This window comes from Cottoperca gobio, chromosome 17 (assembly GCF_900634415.1).
Source record: "Cottoperca gobio chromosome 17, fCotGob3.1, whole genome shotgun sequence".
Classification (NCBI taxonomy): domain Eukaryota; kingdom Metazoa; phylum Chordata; class Actinopteri; order Perciformes; family Bovichtidae; genus Cottoperca; species Cottoperca gobio.
This window is the reverse complement of record NC_041371.1, coordinates 15,967,080-15,988,435: the sequence shown is the minus strand read 5'-3', so window position 1 is coordinate 15,988,435 and position 21,356 is coordinate 15,967,080. Positions and strand designations below refer to the sequence as shown.

General features: G+C 41.3%; 1 protein-coding gene across 4 annotated transcripts in view; it reads left to right on the top strand.

Moving 5' to 3' along the window:
• Positions 1 to 21,356, top strand: part of LOC115022203 (microtubule-associated protein 4-like) — an 88,335-nt gene that overhangs the window by 19,331 nt on the left and 47,648 nt on the right. For 3 of the 4 annotated variants that reach the window (XM_029453145.1, XM_029453144.1, XM_029453142.1), the window contains exons 3-6: positions 11,772 to 11,858; positions 12,724 to 12,801; positions 13,275 to 13,505; positions 18,126 to 19,475. In XM_029453145.1, coding sequence (XP_029309005.1) covers positions 11,772 to 11,858; positions 12,724 to 12,801; positions 13,275 to 13,505; positions 18,126 to 19,475 — 1,746 coding nt within the window. The remainder of the gene's footprint in view (positions 1 to 11,771; positions 11,859 to 12,723; positions 12,802 to 13,274; positions 13,506 to 18,125; positions 19,476 to 21,356) is intronic. The other variant, XM_029453143.1, reaches the window with a different exon arrangement.

The following is a 21,356-nucleotide window of genomic DNA, read 5'->3' as shown; positions in this document are numbered from 1 at the left end:
GGAGGAGGGATGCATCGATTCTGCACTGTAATAACAACTGACCGAGGCAAAGAAAGGAACAGTTTGACAGCAGCAATATGATTGGCTTGGGGGAGATCGTGGCAAAATCTGATTGGTTTAACTTGAAAGAGTGAACTCCCATCGACAGCTGATTGAGAAGCAATAGAAGCAATTGAGGAGGGAGAGGGAGAGGGAGAGGAGAGAGGGAAGGGAGAGAGGAGAGAGAGAGGGAGCGAGAGGTAGAGGGAGAGAGAGGGAGAGGGTGGGAGGGAGAGGGAGGGAGAGAGAGGGAGGGAGGAGAGGAGAGAGGGAGGGAGAGGGAGGGAGAGGAGAGAGGGAGGAGGAGGGAGAGGGAGGAGAGAGGGAGAGGGAGGGAGAGAGGAGGAGAGAGGGAGAGGGAGGGAGAGAGAGGGAGGGAGGGGAGAGGGAGGGAGAGGGAGAGAGAGGGAGAGGGAGGGAGAGAGAGGAGAGAGGGAGAGAGAGGAGAGGGAGGAGAGGAGGGAGGGAGAGGGAGGAGGGAGAGAGAGAGGGAGAGAGAGGAGAGGGAGAGAGAGAGGGAGAGGGAGAGAGAGAGAGGAGAGGGAGAGAGAGGGAGAGAGAGGGAGAGGAGAGAGGGAGAGAGAGAGGGAGAGAGAGGAGGGAGAGGGAGAGAGAGGAGAGGGAGGGAGAGAGAGGGAGGAGAGAGAGGGAGAGGAGAGGGAGAGGAGGGAGGGAGAGAGAGAGGGAAGAGAGAGGAGAGGAGAGAGAGAGGGAGGAGAGGGAGGGAGAGGGAGGGAGAGAGAGGAGGGAGAGAGGAGGGAGAGAGAGGGAGGGAGAGAGAGAGAGAGGAGAGGGAGAGAGAGAGGGAGAGAGAGAGGAGAGGGAGAGAGAGAGGGAGGGAGAGAGAGGAGAGAGAGGGAGAGAGAGGGAGAGAGAGAGAGGGAGAGAGGAGAGAGAGAGAGAGAGAGAGGGAGAGGCAGAGAGAGGGAGAGAGAAAATATTATAATTTTAAGTATTTCATAGTGGCTATAGAGTTCAGAAACATAGATAGAGATAGAATAACATTCCTACCTTTACACAGATGAAGTGAACAATAGATGGATGATAGGCAAAGGAAAGTGCAGAGCAGGGAGATTAAAAGAGAAATAATATAGAAAAGAGACTACTGGAGGATTCGAGGAAAGGAGAGCAGTCCAGAGAGACGTCCAGGCCGGAGATAAATAGAGCAGACACAAAAGCCCTGTAGACACACATAGACATGGATTAATATATAGAAGGGGGGGAGGGGGGGGTAATTTGTGCTAACAAGGGACAACAGTCGTTTCTATCCTATTGAGAGATTGTCCACATGTAGTTACTCTAATAATTTGGAATAAATTATATATTTTGCAGATTTTATGTTTTCAGATTCAGATTGTATTCTCAGCTGCACTGTCACTCACATTTCAACACCCCTCTCAGTGGACACCACGCCTCCCACGCTAGATCAGGGACAAATGTCTGAAAGCGAAAAAACAAGATCTGATTCTGAAAACATAAAATCTGAAAATGAAAATAACAAGAACTCAAATGTCAAAATATACAGTATATGAAAGTGAAAAATTTAAATAAATAACTTCAAAAGATTTCAGAACTGAATCAAAAATGATATTCAACCTGTAAAAACCTTTCATGCACTTATTTTTAGTTTGAATATATTATTGTATTTTTCAAAGATCAAACCTTAAACTTTCAACGTTCAATTTTTTTTCTTCAAATGATCAAAACCTTTGGCCCGGATTTAGCTCCGTACAGTTTTACTATCAGAGAATGTCAGTTCTTTTTGTTAACAATTATTATATTGCATTCATAATTTATTGATGTTAAATTTAACATACACTGTTTCAATAAGGCCTTTCCCCCGGTTCTTACAGAGACATGATGTCCTAATAATTCATGTTGTTTTCAACAACTGCATATTGAAACATGTTTCAGCCTTTGGCTGGTTGAAATTAAGAGATCATGTAATTTCAATATTAGTTCTAGTCAACAGCAGGCAAATAATGATCATGGACTTACATTTTTCTTGTTATTATCACTGCATATAATACAGACGTTACAAGATCCTCAGACTACTCTATGTATCAGGGCCAGCAGGGATCCTCCTGAGAGAGTGTGTCTGTGTATATGTGTCTGCGTGTGCGTGTGTGTGTGTATGTGTGTGATTTTGGAAGATTAAGTGTAATTGCCTCGACACTTTGGCCAACCCTGTCTAGACTTAAATTAACGGACTGTCTTTCTCTGTTGTTATCGCTCAGGCTAGTTCTCTTTATTTTTCCTCATCTTATTTTCCCTTTTTTTCCTTTGGTCTCTATTCCACCCGTCCTCTTGATCTTTCTATCTTCCTGCCATTGTTATGCTGTGTCAGCCTGGAGACAGTGCTGTATTTGCATCATTACCATCAACACGCACGCACACACGCACATTTGGCACCCAGCCAGTGGCACAGTCGGGTCCAGTTAAATGTTAACCTGTCTAGCTGTCAGTGTTTGACTCGCAACAGTTCAGAGCTGTAGGGAACCAGTGTTTGATGGCACTTGCAGATCGCCATGTTTGGAGTTGTGGGACTCTCAAGAAACAGATAAAAAAAAAAGTGGTCAAAATCGAAGCAGCAGGGGCAGAGATATCCTGACTTTTAGTCCCTAGTATGGGTCAGGATCCAAAAATGCTGAACCCTACATTTCCCATGATGCATCTCAATAGCATTTTTATTAAGACATCATGACACCATCAGGGTTATTTTAGAGTTTAGTTCCATCCAAAGCCACATTACAACCTTTTTTACAGGCTAAGTAGTACTCCTCAGGACAAGTGAACTGAACTTCTTGAGTAAAGGCTCACTTACTAGCTTTTTCCAAAGTGTTTAACTGGATCTCATGGTCTTCATCAGCGGATGGTTTTTATAGCACAAAAAAACTCAGAAACAGCACATTCACATTAACAGTTTTTTAATGCGTCAGTACAAAAAGTGAATGTAATGTTTGAGGCCCATCCATGCCATTCATACATTGTTCATCTAAATAGGCAAAGAAGTTAATGGAATTATCTACAAACTCCCTGATATGTATTATTAGTTTATTACACTTATTGATGTCCAGAAATAATATGAATTGTTCATTTAATTGTGATTCAGCCTGGTCTGTAAAGTCTCTGAAGAAGCAGTTGTGTTTGACACTGCAATTATAAATGATGTACATTTTAGCATTTTGTTATATAAGTTGGCAGGTGACGTGGCAATAATACAGTATACTCTGTTGTCATGCAGTAAGTATTGAAAACCAAAACATTTATTTGATGCAGAGTGCTGTGTCACTGTAATAATCAAGTAGTGTCCATGTTTATGTGGAAATTATTATTATTAACTGCCACATTAATATGACATGTATGGATCAGTTTATTAAGTGTTTTTAAAATAGCCTTACATGGTGTGACCAAAAATGTTAATTTACAGCTAATCACAATTTGACATATACTGTACATTACCAATTCCAGATTCATCATGCTAATTAGATGACATTAAGGTTGTTGGTTAGTTTGATATGTTTGGTGCTAAACACACATATGGCACATTAAACAGAGTTGCGTGCTTCATATCTTCTCACATAGTCATGCGACATATGGCATGCCCATGCACAGCTGGTTTGATAATGATCACCATAAGCAGGCTATTTGTGCATGTACATGTGCGGCTATTTAAAATACTGGTGACTATGTAGGCCTTTAGGCTACATTCTATATGTGCCATATGAGTGTTCCTGTATACTGAGAAAGAGACTGTGTGCTGACAGCAGATGTTTTACCACAGGGTTTTTAATATCACAGACCCTCAATCAAATTCACTTTGCATCACAGACTCACATGTGATAAGATATTAACCCTGGGACCAATGTGGGACCCTTCAAGGATCAATTCTAAGCCCATTGGGTCTCTGTTTAAAGATGTTCAGTGATGTCGTTTCTCCTGCAGTCTACGGACTCCTAGTTGATGATCTTTGAACACTTTCTGTTGGATGCTGTCACCAGTTTGTTCTGGTGTCCAGTTTACCAATGTAGGGTTCCCCACAGATGTCTTATGTGATTTCATACACAGCTCAAGTTTTGTATTTAGAGTGTACCACCATAGATCTGAAGGTGGTGATTGGTTTGTGAAAAATGCTGAGTCTCTGTTACTTAAAGGACCTAGCTAGTTGTTCAGACAGCCCAGTGACATAACAGTCCCACTGGGATTTTCTTAATGGTCCCTGTTGAGTTAGCTGTGTCTGTCCTGGTCATAAAGTTTTAAATTGAGGTCACTTGAGTCAGTGTCGGTTAGGGCTGAAAACTACAAGTTAAAAAAATTAAAAAGTCTGGATTGAATTGTGGGCAATGTAGGCACAAGCCCAATGAGCCCACAAGTGGTTCGTCTCCCATCTGTGGAAAGTGAGTCACAAAAATGTGGTCAACTGTTCAGCTATTGCGAGATACCGCCATCCTGTAACCCTGACAGTTTACATCCGATAAAATCATGCTCAGATCTAAAATTGGTAAACTCAAGGATGTGTTATTCACAGCCTACTGTCCAACTTAAATGAATAATACATGTGTGTGTTGTAGCAAACGCAATATACTTTGATATGTTATGCTGGTGTGAGCACAAACAGGGGAAGGTCCCTATTGCAGACAATTGAAGCAAACAGGGACAGTTCAAGGAGTTATTGGCAAAGTGTGTGTGTGTATTGTCTTTTTGCAAATTGCCATTGCATATAATATAAAGAAGTAAGCTAGATAGGGTGGTATGGATGACATACGTTGGCAGAGTTCTGAGATTTCTAAACTTACTTTGTGTTGAGATTTGGTCTGTGGTTGAGGGCCGACAGAGCCAAGAGAGCTCCTTATCAAGAAGTTCTTGTCTGTAATTGAGTCAATAAAGTTTTCTTACTTTAAAAAAGTGAAAGTATCTGCAACTGTGGTAAGAATATTCAACTTGAACATCATTTTCCTTGATTCTAGTGCAGCTACCAGCTTTATTTTTAATTTCTACAAAAAATATTTTAACCCATATATTTCAGTATGTGTTTTTAATAGGCTACTTTAGTGTTGTGCAAAACAAGCTGTAATTACTGTGTGGAATTTGTGGTAAAAAAATATTTGACCATCATTTTAGATTCACATAACTTTGACAGGTGTAAATCGTGTTTTATGAAACATTTGTACATTTCTTACGTGAGATGTTTTTACTACAACTACAAATGTGTCATTGGGTAGCACTTAGGGTACTTAAATTAGAAAACTGTTTGTCATTTATTATATATTGTTTTTACTTTAGTTGACCTTGGATTTAAAATCATCCAGGTTTAAATTAAATCAGATTGAAATTTAGTTGACTGGGTTTATGCAGCAGCACAATACAGTTAAAGTAATACTGCAGTCTGCTAGTGTTTCTATCAAGCTGGGAAGGAGCTGTGTTTGCTGAGGCATGAGAACACATCCCTGCAGTGTGTGTACTTTCACTGCACGTATGCGGGTTTGAGGTACAAGGGAGAAAGAGAGAAGGGGAGAGGGACCACTCTGTGTGTGCGTGTGTGTGCGTGGGTCAGTATTTTTTGCATTTCTGAGTGCATGAGTGCAAGTGTGTGTGTGTGTGTGTGTGTGTGTGTGTGTGTGTTACAGTAAAAGACACTGCAGTCACATGCACATGTGACTGCAGCACATTGGAATCAATACCAGCAACTCCACACACATGCAGTTCTGGTGAGGTCATCATACACACACACACACACACACACACACACACACGCGCACACACACACGCACACCTTGGCTGTCACTGCCAATAATTAGGGTGTGTGAGTGTGCTGAGTTCAGCAGATATGTTGAAGTTAATATGATGTAACTGAAGCTTTTACAGCACTTCTGGAACACTGACTGAGGATCTGAGCTGTGTAGAGTTCAAGTTTAAATGATTTACATTCAGACGAGAACCTGTCTTGTTTGATAGTTTTGAGGCAGTAACCACAGAGGTACCACCAGTTCCACACTCTGTCAGTCACAGTAACAGGATTTTCATCACATATTCAATGACCATGGGATTGCACCATTATTGCACAGCATCTGGAGTGTGTTGTTATGCTATTAATGGCTTTCAGGACCACAGCTACATCTCTACCCATAGGAGAGAATAATTTCCTGTTCCTCTGCCTCCCTATGCTTCTGTTTTCATGTGTTTATTTCCCCTTCGATTACTCATGCTCTGATGTCATGCATCTCTCTTACTTTCTCTATTAGATCATTATTTTGCTCTGCGTCATTCATTTCTGGTAAAAGGTGCTCACTTTCTGTGTATCCCACCATCCATCATTTAAACAAACGCATCCAATGTATCTTCCATCCTTCTCTGCACCCCCTGCTTTATCGCTTCCTACCTCCCATCATCGTCTTTGCAGCAAGAAGCATTGGGGGTTTATTATAAATAAATATACAGTACATATATATTTCTTTTAGCAACAACAATAACACTGTTTATTGAGGCTACCAGTCATCTCCACTATGATTGTATTTATTTACAACAGTTACACCAGCATCAACAACTAATGTGACAATTATATACTGTATGGATGTTTAGAATATATCTCATAGGTCTCTTAATTGAAAAACATGTTTCCATCCCTTTGCTACCCACGGCCTTCCTCCTCCCTCCCTTACCTTTCACCCCTCCACTCTCTCCCTCAGTCTAAGTGCTTATCTTTTTACAGAGATAGTGACAGCTGTGACTGAGGATGGGATGCTGTAGTTTGACATTAACCTCCCCTGTCCTTGGCTTGGAGAAAAAGACTTAAGCACAAGCAACATACACACGTCAATATTAGCTGCATGAAACGGGGCGGGGACAGGCCTCCTAACATCAGGAGATTATGATGGATAACGACAGGATTTCATCATGGTTTTTAATTTCTTTTTTTTACATATTTTGGGGATAAATGTCTAAAAATGATACGAAGGAGAATGTTTTCAATTGTTCAGTGTTTAAAGATTAAATGTGTATGAAATGCCAGAATTGAAACTTAACACAATTAACAATAAACTAACATTATCAACAGAATGTGAAGAGGTAACAGTGTTGACGTTACTTCTATGTGTTGTTCTGAAATACGCAGTGTAACTGACTAGTTCCGCTCCGTCCAGTCGTGTAGTACAACTTGTTCCTCTAAATGAGATAGTGAGTGGATGTAGCTCCAGTCTGCCCTCAGACCAGAGAAAGAAGAAGTACAGCTGCCTGACTCAGTCAGACTCAGGGCTTGTCAATATTACAGCCATGATCTCTGCACGTTTTTGATAGTTATCACGTTATTGTTTACCTGTCTCCATCGCAAACAAATATCGCGCCCATAATCCCTGTGTTTGGGTTCACTTCCTGCTATTGGGTCTGATTTAAGTTCTCACTCCAATCGAACCAATCTTGGGTTCACTTGGAAACGGTCCGAGACCACCTCTTCCTGGCGGTCCCAGACCGGTTGTTGTTGTTGTTGTTGTCCGCACCAGAGTACGATAACTTCGCTAACTGGCCAATCAAAACCCACCAAGAGTTGAACTAAAGCAGAGATGCACCCCTAATACTAATATGATTCCTTTTAAAGTAGGCTGAATATATATTTAGCCTTGACCTTGTTGCCCATCTGTAATGACCCATAAGATGTTTATCTAAACGTACTGAGGCATCAGGTTTGCCTAAAGGCGGACTGCCATCATCTAGAAAGCTGTTCTCTTGCTGTGAGCTGAAGTGCAGCTGGGTTCAGCCTTGGTAACCCAACAGTTCAGTCCATCATCGCAAAGTGCGCTTCAGCAAGCTCCAAACTACTTCAGAGGCACTGCACAGCACACAGCCATGCGCTCTAACCTCTGAGGAGAAATGTGTGTGTTAGAGACTATGTCAGCATCCTGAAAGGGACACTCCAACAATGTAGTATTGCGCGGACCATTCTTCGATGTTTCATTAACATCATCAACAGTACGGACGCTCAATGTGCAGTCTCGTCACGTTTTCCCTCCTGCTGAGTGTGTGTAAGAGAAAGGTCCCACAGGCAGCTCACAAGTAGGACAACGTTCTGGGTTTTAAAGGAAATTAATCAATATAAATGAGAAATTAGAATGTGGTTACGCTGAAATAAATCATCACCTTAAACTAATAGTTAATGACTCAGAGGGACACTTTTAAGCATAAGAAAATACATTTACCAATGTGAGACTCAGAGCACATGCTCTATTGATAAATATGGTGTTTCAAGCTTAGTAGAAAATAGCATCCGTTGCAAAATATTTTGCATGTGTGCTAAACTGCCTTGTACTTTTCATATGAACTTGAGACTTCGATCTTCACCTTTTGTAAAGCATACAACATGTCTCAAGGATCATACTTATTTATTTTTATTATTATTATTTCTTCCTATACCAATCTAAAGATGTCATCTTACCAAGCACTCATCAAACTACGCAATAAAAGCTATTTTTGTGGTGGTTCCCCTTTTGTATTATATTGACTTGTTTCTCCTGGCAGTTTGTTCGAAAGAGCTACCAGTCCAGTGAAGCAGAAATGCCATAAAAATAATGTAAAAAACAAAAGGTGTTTGACCTTGAGGCTCGGTACTGCCTGCTGTCCTCAGAGGACTGTCTGGGTTCTGACTGTGCCTGCACGCACATACAGTCTGTGTGTGTGTGTGTGTGTGTGTGTGTGTGTGTGTGTGTGTGTTGTGTGTGTCTGTCTGAGAGAGAGCAAGAGCAAAAAGTAAAGGTAGCAAACTTTTTGCATCTATCCATGCCTTTATAAGATGCTGTAACATCTTGCATGCAAAAAGTAGAAGATGGATAACAAAAAACACAAAGAGATGTTGAGTGAAAGTACGACAATGATGAGGGGAAACAGACAGAAAGAGTGACTGGCATCTGAAGAGTGATCGATGAGGAGGAAAACTGTCAGGAACAACCCTGCAGTTATTTGGTCTGCTGTTTGTCCTGCGTCCTTAGAACATTAAAACAATGAACTAACATTATCAACAGAATGTGAAGAGCTAACAGTGTTGACGTTACATCTACATTATGTGTTGTGTTGCAGAGATATCTACTGAAGTTAGCATGCCAACTGAGTAGCTGCGTTCCGTCCAGTCTTGTAATACCACTTGTTCCTCTAGAGGCGATAGTGAGTCACTGTAGAGCCAGTCTGCCCTCAGTACGGAGGGAGACAAAGTACAGCTGCGTGACTCGTTTGTAAATATTACAGCCAGTATCAGAAACTTCAGTTAGCAGTTAGCTTGAGTTCAGCCACAGCACCGGGGAACAGCAGACTCCCTGTTGCTGCCGTTACACAGGTCCAGCAGCCCGCTGTGACTGCCGGCGCTGGAGCTTGTTCTGGCTGAGCTCAAGTCTCTTCGCCTGCTGACTGGGGCTCCGTCGGGCTGCTCTCCTTGCTGTGCCGCCACCGGGAAGATGAGACAAATATGCGGGTCGTTTTCTAGTTTCTGCCACTTTGGATTAAGTCTAATAAACAAACGTAACTTTACACGGACTACAGCCCCCGGTTAACATTAGTGCCTCAGTAAACACAGATGATCAGCTCCACGTGAAGATTATAAAACGGCAGATGTTTTCTGATCGGCTCTCAGAGTTTCAACAGTTTGGTCGAATTTTGGTGTTCTTGTCCACTGACTGAGTGACTGACAGGAATCACACAGGAGTAAATGCAATACACAATATAATGAATACATTAGAATACAATAAATATGCCAAATTACAACATTTTAAATATGAACATTAGAGATAGTATGGACCCTGTTTAGGGGTGAAATACTGCCCCCTATTTCTTTGGAGCAGGTGGCTCAGAATTACACATTGAACCTTTAAAAAGTCTTAAATTCAGGTCAGAATTTACTCGAGCACATCCATAAAGCGTTACTCTCTCCATGGTGCTGTCATGATTTAGATTTTAGATTTAGCTTGATTTAGACTTAGATTCTGCAAATTCAATCAGACATGGATGGTGAATACTACGTTAAATATGTGCTGCCTTTGTATGAAGCAATAAAAATAGGACCATTTGGAATCAAAGCGTTAAAATCACACAATTTAAAAAAAACATCAAGCCGCAATGAAAAGTCTGCAACAGCTGCCGGCCTTCTCTCAATATTGTTCGCCAGCAATACCTGGAACAACTAACATATCAGTCTAACCCTAATATATTCATTGCTGCTATATATTACTATTGTAGGCCTATGTTGAAACATGTAAATACTTCATACTTCTGCTCGTATGACCACAAAATCCAAATAGGTATTAATCATTCTATGTCGTCTTAAAAGGGTCTTCAAAAGTCATGAATGTAACTTGTTGAAACTGGCAGAAACCCTGTCAGCAATCCATGCATGCCTTACCTTTCTGGAGTTGAACATGTATACAGCCATAGAGGAATACTTGCTCTCACAACACACTTGCACTTGATCCAGTGTGCTCAAACTCAGTTAATGAGCACTTGTTAATTATTCATGATATCCACCATTACACTGATGTTGGCCCTGCGCCAAAAATGTGTGTCCTTATTCCCCCTGAAACATTTGGTGGAAAACATGTTTTCAGTTTGAGTGTAAACTCCTTCACTGTGCTTTACTTTAGAACAGTGACAACTTGAACAATCATGTTGCAGGAGTTAGTGATACCTGATATGTCTCTGTTGTAGGCCTTACTGTCTATATTTCACACTGGTTTTTTAAGGACCATGGACAGATGCATATCCAAAAGTAACAAGCAAAGTATTCTAAAATACATTACCCACCCTAGCCTTAAGTAGAGTCAATGCTTCTTCCACCACTGTTGGTACAGACTGCACAGAATGAAACCAACACTCGCACATCTCATGAAATACATAACAAAAGCTTTTTTTTTATTGAAAAGCACATTTGTAAAGCTCATGAGGTTTAGTTTTACTGAAGTCATGTTTTACCTGAATATGGATGTATAGTGGACATCAGTGGTTAGCTTCATTTGATCAGGTGGTAGCCCCTGCTGAAGTAAGTAGACATGCAGTAAATATTTTAATTATTTAGTTGATAAGATACTTTTGTAGTTATATAAATAGCAAGTTTTATATTTGTACTGCTTAATGGGATTTAATGGAGCCAGCAGTACACATCTTTACTTAGTCAATGGGTTGCATCACCCTTTTGATTTGTTGTGTTAAACAGCAGCACTCCCGTCCTCCTCCTGCTTCCCTCACCTCTAACAGTAACATCAAACATTTATCAATAGCGTATGTGTGTGCATGCGTGTGAGTGTGCCTCAGCTGGGTGGCACATGTGCATCGATCCTTTAAGACACGTCCACTGACAACAGGCGTTGCCTAGAGAGACGCAGATACTGTCGTCCTCTCCTTGCGTAACCATGGTGATAGTCCCTTCAGCGACGTGTTGTGTCTGCTTGCCTCAATGTCAAAGAGAGTACAAAACACACACAGACACACACAGACACACACAGACACACACAGACGGGCTGGAGAGGCCGGTTTTGTGAAGCGAGACCTGTTTGATGGTTAAACAACTGACAGAAGCAGAGTGACAGATTCAGGTGCAGTTTTCAGCCTCACCACGTGGAGTATGTTAAAAGAGACGTTTCGGAAACTTATCGGTCATTCATGCGAGGTGTGGGTTTCAATCTTTAATTTATTTGGAACAATAATGAGCACGTCAGTGATGTTTCTGTTTGTTTGATGCTGATTATGGTCCGTATCTCCTTTAGGTCCAGGCATGATGTCATCAATGATGTCATCAGGGGGACGCCAAGACCCGCAAGGACAGCCTGCCTTCAGCTCTGACTACCTGTCTGGTGAGGGGGGAGGTTATATATCACACGGGTTGTCCCACTTTAGTATAGAAGACGTTTGCACAGAATAGTTTTTTTGTTGCATAGGCCAATGGGAGTTGTAGTTTATTTTGAAAATAACAATTGGGACATTTTTGTATTACATTAAAGTAATGTATATTCACAAGCTTAAAATGTTCACAGGGACCTTTTTGAATTAATAATCATCAGTAATGGGGATTTAATGACTAAGTGGGTATATATAGTCTATAGCAATATATCGATATGATATAATAATGTATATATTTCCCAGCCTTATTTCCATCTACAACTATTACATCAATATATACAACAACATTGTCACAGTCGTGTCTATATTGTTAGACATTAAAGAAGAGGAAGAAGACGCATGTCACCATCTACCTTTATTCAAAAACTCATAGTATACATAGTATAGTCAAAGTAGTCACAGATGTCACCAATTCATTATGGCTCCGTTCTATTCAGTCCCAATAAGACATGACGGTGTATCAGGGACCTGAAACTGAAGCGGCTAAATGGAATTTAGTCATCACTCATTTTATTATTTACACCTGTGATTTTCCTACTGAGACAAAACATGGAGAGACTTATGCTGTGTACATCTTGCACACATTTGAATATTTCCAAAGTCTCACATTAGCATATGTTTTTGTGTTTCATCCAACTGGTTCATTTCATTCTGCCCCCGATCATTCACCTCTTCTTCTTTCTTTTTTTAACTTCTCCCACTAATTTTCTCTCTCCATCTGGCTCTTTGTCCCCACTGTCCTCTCTGATTTGCCAATGTCCTCTCTCTCTCTCTCTCTCTCTCTCTCTCTCTCTCTCTCTCTCGCTTTCTCTCGCTCAGGTCCTATGATGGGTGGGAGGACAGATCAATGGAGCATGAACAAGACAAAGGACAACAGCATGCCTGACTCATTGCTAGGTCCACTATGCTTTTTCAACTTCTGTGTCCTTTTTACCTCCAACTACAAACTTAAGGGTGTTTTATTGTCGTGTTGATGTGCTTGAAAAAGCATTAGGGGTAAAAAGATTCTATAAACACAACATTCTTACAGCAGTGATTCTCAAAGTGGGGTCCGTGGCACAATTTTATATATATATATATAAAACTATAATAGTATATATATTTAGTTCTAATCTAACAAATCTATAACTATGATATTCTGCAAATGTATTTAATACATATCTTTCTAATACATTTCTCTTGTGTGGTTCTTTCAATAACTAAGAAGTACTACAACTACAACTATATTTCATGGGACATGAAAAAACATTGAGAATCACTGACTTTCAATATATACATAAAAAAGAAGCAGCAACCAGTATGTACAGTATGTACAGTATATAGTGTGTATAGCATATGGTGACATATTTCTGTGTTCTGTCCTCCATCAGGCTTTTCTCAGTCTGGGATGGGAGGGACCATGGGATCCAGCCTGCCACCCTTCCAGACCAGTATGGGCTCTGCTCTCGGCCAGACTGGGATGGGGTCAGCTATGGACACCCAGAAGAGTTCGGGCATGTTTGGTGCGGAAAACAAAAGCACCAGTGGAAGCAGCCCCTTTAAAACCAGTGATCTGTTTTCCTCTGGGGGCCCAGGAATCCACTCTATGGATCACTCTGCAGGTATCAGAAAGAGGGTTGGTTGCATGTGTTGCTGTATGCTGGTAGTAGCAGGGGAGGGTGGAGTCAGGAGGAGAGAGGAGGAACTTGCGGTATATGTAGTGTGTTTCTGGGGTTCATTAACTTTTCTAGACAAAATCTCAGCTGAAGAAGGTTTACCTGACACTCGCAGAACTAAAATACCGAGCAGGTGTTTTCATGTATGTGTCAGGGAGGGTGTTAGAGCCTTGGACGAAATTGAGAAAATCTAAATCCTGGTCATATCTTAAATCTGCTTAAATAAAATCTCACATGTTATGTGCCCTGGGTTTCAGTAGCAGGGCAGCAGGGGCGGGTGGTGATAGGAAAGTAAGAGCGTGATCACACAGGACATGCTTTCAGCAGCAGAGGGCAGCCTCTCCCAGTTGTTTCCACTGCAGGTGGAACAGTTGCAGCTCTGCTTTGACGTCACTGGTCGACTCATGGCCTTTCTCGACCAAACACCTGAGACACGGGACAACCCATCTTTTTTTGTCTTTACTGCAGTCTGATAAGAAACCTATAGGCAACTTAGTGCCCCCAATGATATATATATATTTGCCTTTCATCATGAATTGTTAATGTTTATCATGCTTGAGTGAACAACAGCTGAACGTTAACTGAATTTGTGGTTGCCGAGCAACAAAAACACAAATCCCACAGGATTTAACGACAGAGATGAAGCAGCACACACCATGCTCTTTGCAGTCTTCCTGTGTAATTGTGTCCATATTTCAGATTCTGTAATAGAGACATGCATGCAGTGCTGCACATACTTTTAATAATTTCATCATCTGAACATAATTTTACAATCTCTCCTCTCAGCATTAAATGATTTTAACAACAGGACCCTCAACTGAACTTTTGAAATGACTCAGCATCTGAGTTGCGATAGTGTAGAACATATTAATCATTCAGCATGCTCTTATTCTGGCTCTTACTTTGTATCTCTCTCCCTTCTGTCTTGTTGGTGTACTAAATATAGTACATATTGTTATGTAACAGTCAATATCCTAGTTCATTACAGGAACTCTACACAGAAGTCTTCTATTGAGGAGAGATTGTCTGTTACCCAACAGCAGCTGCTGTAATGCCTGCCACACATCTCGCTCAGTTTTCAGAATGAAAACCCATTCAAATTTCAGGGAAGAGGATAGTGATGTAACTAGATGCTGCTGCTGTTATAAAAGTCTGTGCTTAGCTAACCGCTCCATCACACAAAATACCTGCAGTCATTCTGTAAATGTGCCAATCCTGTTACGTAATTTGGGTGACAACAATGAAGAATAAAATGTAAGCTTTAGATAAGCAAAACTAATATTTTATCTTACTATTGCAGATTTTTTGTTATTGTTTAAATATTAAAAATATGCAACCTTTAAGCACAGAAATCCGTCTAAAAATCCGGTCGAGTTGAATCCACATCCAATAAAAAAGGCCTATTATTACTCATCCCAGTGATTTAATGCCACTGATATTGAAGTCATTTGCTATTGAAACAGTTGCTTTATATGAGCAATCTCAGGTAAAGTCTTCTGACATCTACATTACCGATGAGGACATTTGGCATTTAATGGTTCGTGTTAAGAAATGAATGAAACAGTAATTTCTCTAAAATGTCTTCCTCTTAAGCTTTTGTGAGGGTAGTTGAGTATGAGTAGTTTGTTCCTGTTGGCAGGCAGAGAGAACCATTCGGAGTCCTGGCACGTCGTGTCTTTCTTCTTCTTCCTGTCTCACATCACTGGGTATCTAATGAAGCAAAAAACAAAAACACAAAACCTTTTATAAAAAGGTATTTGTTTCACAAAGGGAGTTTGTAGTCCAATTGGCTTAGTTAATGCTCTGTTGGGCCAAAAGATTCAAAATATGTTTTGCTGTTTGATGGGGTTGTATCTAAAATCAGGGATTTTCCTTTGACAGTAGGAATATGAAAAACACAAGTACCACCAGTGACCTGCTTTATAAATCTTAATAAATGTTATTAATAACCCATTATGTCACCCACCTAATTCACCACTTTGTGTTACCCCGGTGCGTTGTATGTCTTAAGACTTACAGTGTAGAGGAAAAGACTTCTGCAGGACACTGACGATATATTTACCGAGCAGCCTTCCGCTCTTCTCCAACTATATTTCTGTGCTTGGACTTAAAGTCCTCTTCACACTTGCTCCTGTCTCTGTGCGAGAGCCAGTGGGATTCAGTGACATGAAACCTCTTAGCACAACATTTCAGATCAACTCTCACACACAGCACTTTTTCATAGGCAATTTATTTGAGGCAGCCAACGCTCCGACATTAATGTTTCTCTTGGCAGTTTTCCAGACTGCAGATTAAGATGTACTCTCATTTAATAACTTCATCACATTAAATAAAGATGGTAATGCCCCAGCTTCATCTCGTCCTCGTGCTGTTTATAGCTGGGCAAGCATTAGAGGCCACATGGCTACAATTAAATTAAATCAATCAATTTAGAAATACAGGCAAATGTGCCAGATTTAAAGGGGAATGCACCTTTTTTCTGGATTCACATTAATATCCAGTGATGTAAAACAGATTGAGGAGATAGGAGGATGAAAACTGAGATAGATGAATAATCATTCAGACAGGAAGAGGACATGATGAGAAAGACTGAGAGGGGTGTATAGGTCAGAGTTTTATTTATACAGTCCATCTCTCTATCTGTCTGTTTCTATCTGCCTGCTCTTCTTTCTCTCTCTCATTCTCTCTGAGCTGATGAAGTGCTTGTCAGAAATAATTGAGAAATAAAAACCATACCCAACTGTGAAGACTTCATCCCCAAACAAGAAACGATAGTGGGAACAGACAAATGAAGGGATCATTTCAGTGCAAGCTGAATTTCTTTAGCGATTTGTTAAAGCTTGCACGTGCAAAGTGTGTCATTGTGTTGTGATTTTGTAACACATTCCATATGTTCAATGTGCCATGTGCATGTGCATGTGGGACAATGATACATTTTTTATCAGGATTCTCCAGACATGCATGCATTTATTTTAATCATGCATGCTCAATTCTATTTGAAATGTGCTTGATTCATTTACCTTGTTAAGTTGCTTCAGAGCACCATTGCCCTCAGTGTGTTTGTTTTGCTCTTTGTGTGTGCCTGCTCCCTACACAAGACCACCTCTGCCCCCTGGGTCATGATGATGATGGTAATGTTTAAAAGAGGTGAATCAAGTTTTTCCACAAAGAAAGTCACACAATATATTCATTGTTTTACTGAAAAATGCTCTCTTAAAACACCAATCCAGAGTCGATTTTAGAATTTTCAGAATTGAAAATGTACACAACATGATCTGACGAGCCCAATGGACCTTTTGACTTGTTTTCCCTCTCATTTTACTGTTTTCATTGGAATTTTTATATATATATAAAAATCCCATTGTAAACAGTAATATATATATATATATAGCCTCCAGTCACAGTGAGCTTTGCTCCTACAAAGCTACTATAAACATTTGGTAAATTCGAGAAGTGGGACACAACCAAGCAGATAAATGAAAGCTTATTCTTCTCACCCGATGCTCAGTGCTAAACCATTATGTTGCTGTAAAACAGCACCTGTAAATATCTGTCTTAATATAAATTGATTATGCACATTCAATCCAATGTAGCTTTTACTGAAACATAGAAAGTCTGTAACAGGTGAGTAAATTACAGGTTGAATATATTTATAAAAGCAGGCACCATCACATGCATCGTATTTTATGAAAATGTTCAAAGGGTTGTGCCAAAATGAGCCTTAAAGCAGTCAGACTATGGTTACTATGGCTGGGAACACCCAGGGAAGACAATGCGTGACTTTTCTTGCACATTGCTTCATCCTTGAGGATGAGTGATATACTGTAGTCATTTCTCAATCAGGGCTCTAGGTAGTCAGGTAATTGGCATGTTTTTTGTATATTTTAAGCACAGAGCTTTCCTTTGCGTTATTGTATTCATGACATGACGGAATGTTACCCAGAGTCAGGCAAACTCATAGAAGCCGTTTATCTCTGCAAGCAAGGCCATGGTAGCTTGAGTGAGACTTTACCCTACATTCGCTCAATTAATGGTCCTCTACAGGGCCGAAGTAGCTCCCTTAAAAGAGTACTCCACCGATTTTAGCATTGTGTTCCTCTAACCGATACCAAAATCTTGTCCCGTTGCCTGCAGATTCTGCTTTTATATGCATATATCTGTTTATAGACATTTCAAGAACCCTGATCCCCACCCTCGTCCTTAGCCTCAACATACCATCGAACTACACGCAAAAGAAAAACAAATTGTATCCATAAGTTTGTCTGACTCCGTGTAAGAAGAATCGGCTAATTTTGCGGTAGCCCATATCTACAAAAAACAATATTACACCTTCAGTTATTAGTGATTCTACAAGCTCCCCTCCTTCAACATATCACTTCAACTGGTATGGACATTACACTTCCGATGAGATCTGTCATTGCACTCATTTACTGCCATGAAACAATTTAGTAAACAATTTAGACAAAAAGTAGTGAAAACCACCTATGGTAACCACAATCTGATGGCTTTTTGGCTCTGACACAGTATGTGATTGGTTCCTCCTCTTATAAAACCCTCCCCCCTCAGCAGCTCCCGTCCTCTCTCCCACCGGCTCAATGGAAGACAGCAGTCCCACTTCCTCCGCCTCCGAACCCCTCAGCCCTAAGAGAGTGGGGCCGGGGGGGGAGGCTGACAAGCAACAGCAGAGGCGGCGGAAGAAGAAGAGGAAGGGCCACGACCAGGTCTACGACTTCTTGGATGGCCAGGAGAATAACTTTGGCCAATCACTCAAGCATGGGATGCAGGATAAAGGCGGACTGGAGGCAGAGGAGGACGAGGACGAGGAGGAGAACTGGGAGTGGGGAATCAGAGAGAGTGGAGGAGGAGGTAGAGTGAAAGGCAAGAAGAATAAGAGTCGGGCAAAACTTCCTGAGCAGTGGGGAGTGCCCCAGCAGCCCGTCTCTCCCGCGCTGGCTACGGTCGCTCCTACCTGGGCTACTGCCGACTCCAACCCCAGCCCTGTTTTGGCCTCTGCCCCTTCACAATTACCCACAAGTTTCATCAACCTTTCCAATGTTAGCCTTGTAACTGATTCATCTCCACGCTCTTACGAGCCGATGTGTGTAGACGATTTCCCTTCATCTGCTAAAGATGGTCAAAAGACAAACGAAGAGAAAGTTCCGATTAGCAAACCTGAACCTAACATAAGCGCAGCGACTAGTGTTCCTAGCAAGAGTAGTTTAGTTGGGGATGTTAGTGCTAGTCTAGCATTGATGACAGGGGACAATTTGAGCCCAGTCTCCCAGACCTTCTCATTCCTGGATTCAGTCCTGCAGACCCCTCCAGGCTCCACTCCTGACTCACAGACCACCACCCCTATCACCAACACCCCCTCCCTTGCTACGGCTCCCCTGAATAAGTCCATCCCATCAGATATCGGCATCCCTGCTTCACAAGCCACTTCTGTTTTCAACCCCTCCAAGATTACTTCAGACCTTCCTCATACTTCCGCTCTGTCCACCAGCCCATCACCGTTAGCTGCCGCAGACACGCTTGCTCCAACAATTGCAGTCAGATCAGCCCTCAACGTTGACGCCAAGCCTTTCGTCCCCTCAGCCACACTCATGTCCTCTACAGCCACACCCAGCACAATTGCAGCCACTCCTGTTGTTAGTACAGCAGCAGCAGCCTCCACGGGAAGCGCAGCTACTGCGTCCGCTACCACCTCAGCCACACCCCTTAGATCCCCAGCTTCCCCCTGTAAGAACGATGCCACTCCCACACCATCATCAAACACTCCCCCTAAAAGTGTAGCCACGCCCTTTAGCTCAGCAGCAGCCACTCCCCCTCCACCCATCACCCCCGCAGCCCCTCCTTCTCTCCCTGCACACTCAGAGCACCAGGAGTCCTCGTCGCCACAGCTCCCCCCACTGGAAGGTTGGTGAACTACAGGGAAGATTATGAATAACATGGGGCAAATTTGAACAATTATTGTAGGCTTGGATAGCAGGAAGTAGCTACTGTCTGTCTTCCTGTATGCATGGCTCTCTGTTTGTGGATTGAGCACCAGGCCTGCTTGGTGCTTGATCCTTTCCTCTATGTATTTGTAATAACCAGGACATAAATATACAGCAGCTCAAGTTTGAATCTGTTTTTAAGATATTCATACTCACAAATCTGCTCTTTATCACCATTCTAAACCCCTAAGAAATCTCAAAAATGTACCAGAGAAACATTTGTGTCCAGATATATCACTCTTACTAACTGTTGACTGTTGGCATGACTATGGGACACAAATGTACTTTGCTGCTCGGGCCCTATATTAACAAAACTGCGAGGGTAAACCGATAAGTTGTCTGATTTGATTTCCCTCTGCCTGCCTCTGTGTATCTGTTACCATGATCATAACAATTGTATCAACTGACCTGCTTCTGATAGCTCTACTATCTTTGCTTGCTCCACTTGTCTACTGTTTCATCTGATTGTCAGCTGCCTGTGTAATCTCCTACACTGTCTCCTCTCTGTCTATAGAAAGACACACATGACCTGGGTCCTTGCATGGCAAAGCTAGTTTGCTAATGCCTTTTAGCTTTATAAAGTCAACGCTATAGTTGTTGTAGTTTATCAACTGCATTGAGAAAAATGAGTGTAGTAGTAGATAACTTAAAAGTAGACATGGCTGTGAATAAGAAAAGTGGATTGGTTTACCAATAATGTAAAACATGGTGCAACCTGCAATTATCTTGATGCTTTTCGGGTTTATTGTGTCTATATTTTGTGTTTCTTTTGCAACTGTTACAATGTATGTGACCACAGTTAGAGTTTGATTGATTCTCATTGTAAGAGATTGTAGGACATTCAGATTTAGGCAGCAAATCTGACACATGCTACCCACTAAAGACCAGATTACAGTAAGATAATATTTCCCAAACACTCCAGTCAGCTGTTATGTGAATTCTTAAGTAGTTAGCTGTATTTGAACCCCTTAGATAATAGTTACAGTTTAAATATATCTCTTAACTCAATTTTCCCTTTGCAAGATATCTTCCCCCACCAATATACAACCACCTGTCAGGGACCGTAGTTCCTTGCATAAGCCACGTGAAGAAAACTCCATGAAACTAACTAAACCCTATGCAAAGGTTAAGGCTGCAAGATGTGGCAAAAAAATATCTTAACTCAAAGCCCCCTTATTAGAGGGCTTTGAGTTAAGATATGTTTTGTCAAACTATTACACTCAGTGGCCATTTTATTTGGTGAGCCTGTACAATATTGTGCCACAACAGCTCTGACATGACTTTATGTTGATCAGTTTGTGGTGACCTTGACGGAAATGTGTAAATTCAATTATATGTTTATTATTGAGGTCAAAGTTAAAAGTGGTGTTCGGAGTGAACTACATTATCTTGACTTGATTATCTTGTGTTTCTAATTGTTTGTCCTCCCCATTTACACGTGTACATGAGAGGGGCAGAGGATTAGAAATATCTCTGAATATAATGCAGCCCTTTGCAACATCATCATTGTACCTAAAGTAGTGGCCACTGAGTGTATGTTCAAGGTTAAGAACAAAACCTTCAAGCTAAGATACAGAGCAGTTTATAAGTAAAAAAAATAATAATCTGTGTTTTGTGCCTGTTTAAAACATAGTCCTCAATTAGTGTGCTTGTCTGATATGTTATCCTAAATCAAACAAATTAAATCACCTTAAATCAGGGTTTCCCCCAGTCGTTATTACAACAGACAGAACTGCAGACTAAAAGAATCATGTGTATGACATAACTTCCCCCATGAGTGTAGCAACCATGTAGTAACCAG